Source organism: Cephus cinctus, unplaced genomic scaffold (assembly GCF_000341935.2).
Source record: "Cephus cinctus unplaced genomic scaffold, Ccin1 Ccin1_scaffold0153, whole genome shotgun sequence".
NCBI classification, from domain to species: Eukaryota; Metazoa; Arthropoda; class Insecta; order Hymenoptera; family Cephidae; genus Cephus; species Cephus cinctus.
In genome coordinates this window covers 1,153,610-1,164,101 of record NW_014332881.1, presented here as the reverse complement: position 1 = coordinate 1,164,101, position 10,492 = coordinate 1,153,610, and the positions used below count along the sequence as shown (strand labels likewise).

Below are 10,492 nucleotides of genomic sequence, written 5' to 3'. Positions count from 1 at the left end.
GGGGGGGGAAAAGGGAGGGGGGGGGGGGGGTCGGAACAGGTCCCTACATCCTAAACCCAGTACCCAGGTTTATGAGTGGCATCCCACGGGAACCTACCATCGTGGTGAACCAACCAACCAACGAACGAGCTGAGCAAGCAGAGAGATAGAGGTAGAGTGAGAAAGAGAGTTAGTTGGGTTACGAGAGAGAGAGAGAGAGAGAGAGAGAGAGAGAGAGAGAGAGAGAGGGAGAGAGAGAGAGAGAGAGAATGGGAAAGCCAGGAGGATCCAGCCGCGCAGCAGCCCACGGACATGGCCGCGGCCTTCTGATATTAATACATTCCATTACCGCAGACAATGACCGGCTGAATGGGCCTCCGACTCTTGATGAGCTCAGGGCCCCAACCGCGAAACTCTACTCCGCGCGTCACCATCTAATTTAATACACCCTCCGCGGCAGGGAGCCGCTCTGGGGTGGTGTAAGGTGGCCGCAAAGTTCTGTCCAAGGGGTGAGAAGTAGGCAGCTTTGTGCAATGAAAAGATTCTGCCTCTCTCGGTTTCCTTTTCTTGTACTCTTTTGGTCTGGCCTTGCTTATACTTATGGTTGCTCACTCATTTTTACTCTCTCTCCATTTCTTTTAACCATTCACTCTTTTTTTATACGAGCGTCGACGTGCGACAATCACTCACGTATTCGCGACACCCCGCAAGGGGTAAGGAAACCAGACTTGTTTCTAATGTCGGTTTGACAACTTTTTCGCGACAATCCTTTGAATCGCTTCGAAGGGTTCGTTTGACGAACCGCCATTCGGATTGTTATGCAGATCGAGCACTACTATAGCCAGACGTACTCGCTCGGATGGGTCTTTGTGCTGGTTTACGTCAACTTGCTACTCGCTTTTCAAACTGGGCGCGAACTCGTGCCACTGAATATTCGCGAGTAACGGGCTGTACCAGTCGTGGGTTATGTTCTTACGTACATTGTGGTTCACCACTCATGCCGATGTATGAGTGGTTTATTAATGCTTTACTGTGGACTGTTAAGGCTTAAGCAATACCATACCGACGGCGGAATAGTAGGGTGCAAGAAGATAGCCCCCCATAATTCGAAAATTCCGATTCTACTTGTTGTTCTGGCTTCTTTTAAGTTTGTTCTATAATGTTCCAGAAAAACAAGTTTCTCAACTGAAATTTGTAGCAATGCGGCGAAAAAAAAACACTTTTTTACTGGAACCCCCCACTTATGGGAAATCAAACTTTTTCTGTTGTTCCAGATTGTTCTAGTTGTTCTAAATATTGTTTCAAAATGTTTATACCGCTAAGTAAAGAATACTCGAATGGGATCAAACAAACATTTTATGCATAGCAAGTAGATATAGGACCATTTCGAACGATTTCCAGGTTATTCCAGCTTGTTCTAGGTTTTCCTAGGTTTTCCTAGGGTTCCGTAGGGTTTCCTAGGTTTCCCTAAGTTTTCCTAGGTTTTTCTAGGTTGTTCTAGATTGTTCCTCGTTGTTCTACGTCCTACCATGATCAGGTAGGACAGTCACATAAAACCAGGGAAACACTGGAAAAGCTGAGGAGGACGAACGCTCTCACAATAGCAAGTGGATATAGGACCATTTCGAGCGTTTTCCAGGTTATTCCAGCTTGTTCTATTTTTTCCTAGGTTTCCGTAGGTTTTCATAGGTTTCCGTAGGGTTTCCTAGGTTTCCATAGGTTTTCCTAGGTTTTTCTAGGTTGTTCTGGATTGTTCCTCGTTGTTCCACGTCCTACCCTGATCAGGTGCGACAGTCACATGAAACCAGGGAAACACTGAAAAAGCTGAGGAGGACGAACGCTCTCAGAATAGCAAGTGGATATAGGACCATTTCGAACGATTTCCAGGTTATTCCAGGATGTGTTCTAGCTTGCTCTAGGTTGTTCTAGGTTTTTCTAGGATGCTCCAAGTTGTTCTTGGTCTATCGATTATTGTTCTAGAACTGTATAACGATCGGGTAGTCGCAAGTCGGATAAAAGTAGGAAGAAACGATTGTATATGCATAAAACGTTTTTTTAATCCCATTCGGGTATTCTTTACTTGGCGGTATTAATATTTTGGAACAATATTTAAAACTTCTAGAACAACCTTGAACAACAACAAAAGTTTGATTTTCCATAAGTGAGGGGTTCTGGTAAAAAAGTGTTTTTTCTCCTCACCGCTACAAATTTCAATTTAGAAACTTGTTTTTCTGGAACATTGTAGAACAAACTTAGAGCAACTCAGAACAAACAACGGAATCGGAATTTTCGAATTATGGGGAGCTAACTTCCCAGACTTCGAATAGTACCTGTCGAATAGTCCAATAGTCGAATAGTCGAATAGTCTTTTTGTTCAGAGATGGATGTTGAGGGTCGATGAACATTTTGGTTAGTTTCTCATTACGGGTAGTTAATATGGAAACTCGGCGATGCTTTAAAACTGTATGGATGTGTATATATCACTGTCTACGTACAATGGAAAATTAATGATTAAGGTACGAGAGTGTTGTGTATATGAAAAATTCCCACGTTCTCAGGAAAATCCTTATCGCAGTCCAAATTGACAATGAGATAATAGTATAAGATGGGGTATTCTTGAAGTAACGATAACGAGCGCAGAACGTAATTTTCATGAAGGAAACTTATTGTCGAGGGCGACCGTCTAGTGGTAGCTGAAAGGTCGGCTAATCATTTTTCCATAGAGCCGGCACCAAGACTGCTTCTCGACTAGGTACAGGCGCGAAACTTCGTCCTTTTGTGTCGAACAAACTTTGTTTAGCGTGGTTAGTTGAATGGAGGAGAATACAGCGAGTGACATTAAACCCAAATCCATGAAATAACCGAATTCGTAGCGGCACGAAAATCTTTGCATAAAACACCCACGACCACTTCACCTTGTCAGCTATACTATTCCTGGATCAAGTCAAAATTCGTGACTCCCTAACGAAACTCAATGTTTGCATAGGAGAGAGTCCTCTTGACGTGAACGATGAAAATTTCAGTCAGCCTCAGACTCCTAGTCAATTTATACCTGTCCATTACGTCGAAGGGTGTGAACTGAGCTTAAAGAAGGTTTGATAGGTGAAGGCACCCGTACGTATAGTCCAAATGAAAAAGTTTTCAAGTGACAAGAATAGAAAATTCCTCGATCGGCCGATCCCCATACGCGAGGCTGACGCTTGAAAGATTTACCCTTTTTCAAAAGAAACCCTCCCTTATATATAAACTTCAACCCTTATATCAATATACAAGTGAGTCAGGAAAAAATTTTTATTATAAAAAATGGAACTTTCTTTTACATACACTAACTTTATATACCGGTTGGCATAATTTTTTTTGTATTAAAAATTACTTCAAAAATCTCTACGGTATTAGGCCTTACCTCCGACTTTGTTATTCCCTTAACACGTCAGCAAATGGACGCGTAAGGATCGACGCTGAACGTCAGGAATTATTATTATTCTTGGAGGACGAACGTAAAACGTGTTTATTAAGAGCGTCCCCGGAACAGGTCCCCCTCCCGCCGCCCCTTGTCATTTCTCCTAGTAGCAGCAGACGGCTTCGCCAGGAGTGGTAAACGGTCCGCACAATTAGGGAAGGCGCTTCGCACGCCGTTCTGGCCTCATCTTTTATTCATGAATCCCTCGTACCTTTTCCCTTAAGATTAAAACTAAAGCACGTCTCACAACTATGGCGTACACGTAGACTACACGTAGTCTATATCTATATGGGATACGGGATATATAGAAACGCATCTACGGACCGTTACGTATACCCATTGGCGAAAAAATATATTCCCTTGAATCGCTTTGCGAAATCTCAACTGGTCCGACTACTACGTATAGGGTCGGGGACATGTATTACTCTTTTAAGCCAGTACGTAAAAGTTTTCTGGTATACCTATATATACGTATCCCATGTAAGTACCCGTTAGCCACATATACGTGTAGCCGATTGGCGATCGAGTCGCCAGTCAAAAAGTTCGACCATTAAAGAACGTCGAGTGGCCATGTACGAGTCTAATGGACGTGAATTCCTTTCGGCCACTTTAAAAAGTTTCTCAGAATTTCTTTTCCGCCGGGTTACTATCTACGGATGTAACCCACGTATATACCTATGGGCATATCTATTGTAAAAATAGCGGACGTGGAAGGATTCACCAGGAAATATGTAGCCATAGCTCGTGATAAAAGTTTATATGATATCTCTGGGCACTGTTATGTATAGCTATAGTCCAGCCATTGCGTCATGATCTGTGCTTGTGTTTTCAGACTGAAGACGGAAATTCACGGAGGCGCTTGGTGCCCTAAGAACGAAATTACGACGGAACCACGTGAGTGGCTCGAGATTGATCTCCATACGGTACACATGATCACTGCGACTGGTACTCAGGGTCGATTTGGAAATGGCCTTGGCGTTGAGTTCGCCGAAGCTTACCTACTGGAATATTGGCGACCTCATCTTGGCAAGTGGGTTCGCTACAGGGACGTTAAAGGCGAAGAGGTGAGTCTTTGGGATTTATCTTGGGCTGCATGGCTGTTAAGCTGCGTCAGCGGAAGAAGTGGTGGAAAAAAGTGAAGCTCGGGCGGCTCAAAGAAAGCGAATCCGTTATAGGAGCTGAAGGTGACTGAGTTACTGGGGAAAAAGAAAAATGAAAATAATAGAGCAAAGGCTGGAATGGTAAATGCGAAAAAGTCAAGTTAAATGGCAACGTGAATCGCGTCATGTGAACGTTGAACGTCCCGGATAATTTACAAAGATTTAAACCTCGAAGAAAGTACTTGAGCCGTGCTTCCGGGCCGCGAGGAACGCCCGGTTAATTGCTGTGAGAAATCCTATTAAGCTCGCGTTCCTCGAGTCCTTGCTTCTCGATTATCGTGCGGATTTACCATTCAATGGAACTAATTGCCAAGAGAAATAATTACAGGGCAGTACAGCAAACAGAGACGTTTGCGATCGATTTGCGATGTTGCGTACGTTTATCTGTTGTGTAAAAAAAATTAATTATTGATTCATAGCCTGGATGAATCTTCGAGTCGAATAACGAAACAGATTTGATGGCCTTCGTCAAACGTTATTTTGATTGATCTTAATACTGTCTTGTATACCAGGATGACTCATCTTTGATATTAAAAGCCACTGCGCATGCGCCTTTGGTACAGATGAAAGCCACTATCCCGCGGCACAGATTGATATTAATGCTCCACATTGCCGTGACTTATAACGATATATCTTTATATTTCCAATAAGCAATAAGCGCACATCTGAAGTTTACTAAGTGAAACAGCAGGAAGCTGCACGGTCTTACTGATACCGCGGTCTGTACTTATTGAGTGAACGCCCTTGAGTTTATGCATAGGTTCGCATCACGTGACAGACTTTCCAGAGTAAATCAGAGCGCGATTAATACGGATGCTACGTCATATGAAATAATAATCAAATTGCGTTTAAATGGGGTTCCTCTGTGTACTATGTATACCAAGGAAGATTATTATTTCTGGGATAGTCGCGGCTACGCCACCTAAATACCACATACCTCCTCGATGCGGTCAAAGCAAAGAATTACATACGGATTATCTCCTTGGCCAAGTAAGCAGCTTATCTTCATTTCTGAAAGCTAATTTCGTGCTGGTCCTTGTAACGTAATAAAGTTTAAAAATCTAAATTTTTCTTATAACCTACCCATGCTTCACTTTTCGAGTCTCCTGCAGTCAATCTTCTGTTTCGTAGCAATTGGCCACTTCGCATTTGTCAAGTGTGCAGAATTTATTGCGGCGTTCGGCCTGCATTTACATATGCAATGCGAGAGAATAAGACAATGTAAACTGGCGTTTAACCCTCTTTGTACAACGCGTGTAACGGGACTCAATGTGGAGCGGATTACCAGTACCGGGTATTCCCGGTGCGTGGTATACACGTGTAGTATGCCAGTAGCTGTAGTCGTAGAGCGTAATAATAATTGTCACGAAAGCGAAGGCGCGGTAAACGCTGCCGGTGCACAGTGGCTCGCTTCAAAAGGCCGCCAGCCGTAATTAAGGCTTGAGGCGCAGCCAAAAGCTTTTTTGGCTCGCGTTAATAATAAATAGTCACGTCGAAAACCAGCCTGCCACAGTCCCCGAGTCTCATTAGCTGCGTGGGACGGCTCTTGGTACGAAGCAGCCGAGGTCCATCGACTTCAGAGATTAAATGTCTTTCCGGGAATTCAAAGAGCAAGCTCAACGCTCGCGAATGCTGTTACGGACTAACTACTGGTATTAAAAAAAAAAAGGTCAAAGTTCGTTGGTTCGATTCTTTTACTAAAATTTTATACCTAATACGTACGTGGTAGCGTGTATGATCTTTTGAAATACTTTTGTTTGACCTATGACCCCGTTTGATTGAATATATGTATATATAGGCAACAACTTCAGCACGAGGTTAGGTCGATGATTTGTCATCATTTAAAATGTGACTACGAACAAATAAATGTCTGATTCAAACTGGCACTGGTGGAAAAGCATGATTCGGTTTGCACGCGAATGCCCAAACGAGGTGGGCATACAGTCGTGGGAAAGGTGATCTATCAGAAATGTCAAAGGTCAAATCTTGCAGAGGTCACCGTTCGCTGGTGGTTGCGACAAAGGGTGGGAAGGACCCTCTTAATCCGTTATTATCGTGTCACGCGAGCCTCCGTTCACTTTGGTCTCACGTGAGCTCTTTGGGCTGCGCTCGAAGGGTCTTCTGAAAATTCAGCAATTAAGGAGGATGACGACGAGACGTGCGTGAAGACGCAGCGGCTCGAGGTTCCTCGCGTAAACGCAAACGCTAACGCATGTGTCGAGCTCTCGGCTAAATCGCACGCAACTTCTGTCAAACCTATCAGATCGGAGGGCGTGACGTCTCGAAACGCAATTTACTCCGGCGGAGATATCATCCTCAATCATTGTCAAAATCCTTTCGATTTCGTCCCTTAACTCGTATAAGGTTGACAGTTCTGGTGACTGGCTGCCGCAACGTGAGAGTCATAGAAAAGTCGAGGTTTTTCTTTGTCTGTCAACAAAAAGAAGGAAAAAAAAAGGAAAATTTCGAACTGACAAAAGAAAAGCGAATGGTTAGGTTGTCAGAATGCCTTCCCTATACTATACTATACTTTTGTAAATACCGAGTGAGGCGGATTTCATGAATTATAAATTTAGGCCATGTATATCCATAGAGAATAGGGAAAGCAGGGTGGAAAGGTTTCCATTGATGGGAAATAATGTCAGGAATATAGGGTAGTTGGTCGTTAAATGGCAATTCGCCCTGCCCGTTAAACCTCGAAGGCTTTTCATAGTATAGAAACCAGTGCTAGGACTCTTGATTCAAATGAATTAGTCTCTTTACTCAATAATGGAATGACGGATTAATTGGGGTGGAATAACACACGGATCAATGTAAACTTCGCTACCGGGATACCTCGAAAAGGGTGAAGCGAAACGGAAAGCCATCCAAATGGTCCAACATCTCGAGTTCCTGCTTTTTGTATCTAACCCAGGTACGTATTAGGTGATGAAAAGTAATACCACCCCAGTGCAACCAACGGAGTGTAGCTACCCTCTCGGCGTTCACCCTTCTTCGCCTCTAGTAGCCTTTAGCTGGGTCTACAATGTCCTATACGGTCTGTATCTACACCCTCGGCCGTAGTCTCACCAGCGACGTCCCAGCTCTGGCAAAAGTCCCAGGTGTGGTGAAATGAAAAAGAATCGACTTAGGCCGTCGGGCACCTAGAGTACCTAGGGTATAATGTGTACCAACCCTCCTAGCGTCGCCAACGGTGGCACAGTGCGCCCTGGGGAGTATTTTCTGTCGCGGGGAACCGAGCCGTGGGGCCATCGAGGTTGTACACGTGGATACGGAGTCGCCAGTTGGTATGAAGCTACATAGGTAGAGCGGTACGTGGGTGGTTAACGAATGGCGAAGAGGTTGAAGAGGGTTCAAATGGTAGACGTAGGAATGGGGGTTGGGCGGGGGATGACGTCGAGCGTGTTGCCGATGTCAGTCCGTGAACGTGCATAGAATGTCTTGGCTGGCGGAAAACGCGACGTCACGCAACAATGTGTATATATGGATAATGCGTGTTGGTGTACTCGAGGCAGTCGACTACCACTACATGTGCCTAAGGGGGTAACTCGTGTTAATACAGGGTGCCAACCTTACCTGAAGGTAGCTTTACCTGTCCCTAACCCCAAGTAAACCGATTATTTTATTCATAATGCTTGGCTGGGTACGGCACTAAGATAAAAGGGGTGTTGTTGGTTTTTACGTGAAAGAGCCACCCAGTTCTCGTGAAAATCTTACAAGACTAATAATACTCTCTTTGAATGCACTAAAGAACCGACTGCTGATTAATTAAGGGTCTGTCTTAATGATCGCAGCTAAGAATCCGGATTCTAGCAAGGATTCAAATTCTTTCTAACGAACCGTATTTCTTCATGTGTTTTTTTTTTTTCGTTTTAGGTAATAAAAGGGAATACCAACACCTACTTGGAATCCAAACATGAACTCGAACCACCAATCTGGGCCAGTAAAATTCGATTCGTGCCATACAGCTATTACAGGCGTACAGTCTGCATGCGAGTGGAACTTTACGGATGTTACTGGAGTGGTGAGTAGATTATTTTTTCAAAATTTCAAAATTAATATTTATCCCTATTCCAATCGAATGTCAAAGTCGTATAACATAGTTTCTAATATTTGAAATTAAAAAGGCAATAATCTCGACTGTATCATGGACCACGAATATTCAATCTGAATTTGACTGAGATGCCGGCAACAGGCTTCTACCCCGCCTGTCAACGTAACTTCTCCAGATATTAAGCGCATCGTTCGCGTTACAGATGGCGTAGTTTCCTACTCGATGCCTCAGGGAGATAAAAGAGGCAACGAGTGGGAATTCTTCGACGTGACCTACGACGGCCATTGGGATGCTGAACTACGTCGCGGTCTTGGCCAGTTGACAGATGGTAGGACTGGACCAGACGACTTCAAAATGGGCTACTACGATTACGATCGTGGACAAGGATGGGTTGGCTGGAGAAACGATGGCAGATCTGGACATCCACTGGAGATCAAATTTGAGTTTGATAAAGTTCGAGAATTCTCCGCGGTCCATATCTACTGCAACAACCAGTTTTCTCGAGACGTTCAGGTAGGAAATGTACCTCGTAGCGTTTTCTCCGAGACAGAAAGAGAGAGGAAATTTGCAAATAGAATTCGTACGGATATCAATTTGCAAGCCGATCCCATATTATATTGGATGCGATCCAATTCACTTTTAGATACTCCGAAAGTTCTCTGTTATCTCCATGGTAGAGTTCAACGATAGGAAATAGTTATCACAAATAGGAAATGCACAAGTCAGCGAAGCGACCGATGATCAACAGGCTCCGGTACCGACGTCTCACGCCCACCCGAGTGAGACGACGCCAAGCGTCGCGTCCCCGTCCTCTCACTCAGTTTGCTACACGATGCTGCTCCAAACCTGCTTGATTGAATATTCCACTCAATGTTTTATCAAGGGAATGCCTGCCGAATCCCAACGTACCGTCTCGTACCAGCAGACAACGTGCTTCGATACCCACATTCCCTGTTGCTTCATTGACATTGCCCCATTATATCCGCTCTTGGCCAAATTCATTCCACTTTGCGACTTTCATGAAATCTGTCAAAAATATTTTCACTCAATCATCGATATTAAATATAACAGACTCCACCTACCAGGAATACCATTAAAAGTCGCTTTATAAAGTTCGTAGATAAACGTACATAAAAACATGTTGGTACGAATGATTCATGATTTCAAAATATCATTCGCAACCGTATCTCTGCTTCGTATCCGATATCATATCGTTCAACGGAAATGAGTCCGATCAGCTTATCAAGCACGCTATTCTTTGTACCAGTGTAGAATTCAATTCATACAATTTCCTGGTCGATCGTTGATCCGATACCAGATTCCGGATAAGTCTGTTAATGCAATGCGAATGCCTACCAAGCCACTCGCGTATATCTAACACGTTACAGTCGCACACTCTGGGAATGCTTGGTTATCCGCCATCGGGAATCCAGACTCTCCACTCTCCCGGATATTGACAATGGCCGAACTCGTAACACGTTCTCTCACGTAGCTGCATAGAAACTAACCATAAACAGGCTTTTGTCCACCCCTGTCCTTATCCACTGGCTCGTCACTGGGATCGCCAAACCTCTTTTTTTTTCAGCCATATCCTCCTCCCGTCCTCTTTCGGGAAAAAAATGTTCACCACTGAAACCAAGAATCGACCAACCTTCATTCTCACGCATACCAACCCTCCACACCAACCCCGATCATGAAGCTCTCTTCCACATCGGCAGTTTTATGCCTGCTCTCTTGGCGAACGTCGAACGCCGAGCTCTCATAAACCCACCCTCACAATAGCTCTGTCAGGGTTTAGGGGCTTTGCCGCGGCGCATCTTTGATATCCAAATAACATTT

General features: G+C 44.2%; 1 protein-coding gene across 3 annotated transcripts in view; it reads left to right on the top strand.

The window, feature by feature from the left end:
* Positions 1 to 10,492, top strand: part of LOC107263533 (discoidin domain-containing receptor 2) — a 63,066-nt gene that overhangs the window by 32,297 nt on the left and 20,277 nt on the right. For all 3 annotated transcript variants that reach the window (XM_025080644.1, XM_025080643.1, XM_015730854.2), the window contains 3 exons: positions 4,272 to 4,503; positions 8,476 to 8,623; positions 8,856 to 9,166. In XM_025080644.1, coding sequence (XP_024936412.1) covers positions 4,369 to 4,503; positions 8,476 to 8,623; positions 8,856 to 9,166 — 594 coding nt within the window. In that variant the 5' untranslated portion in view covers positions 4,272 to 4,368. The remainder of the gene's footprint in view (positions 1 to 4,271; positions 4,504 to 8,475; positions 8,624 to 8,855; positions 9,167 to 10,492) is intronic.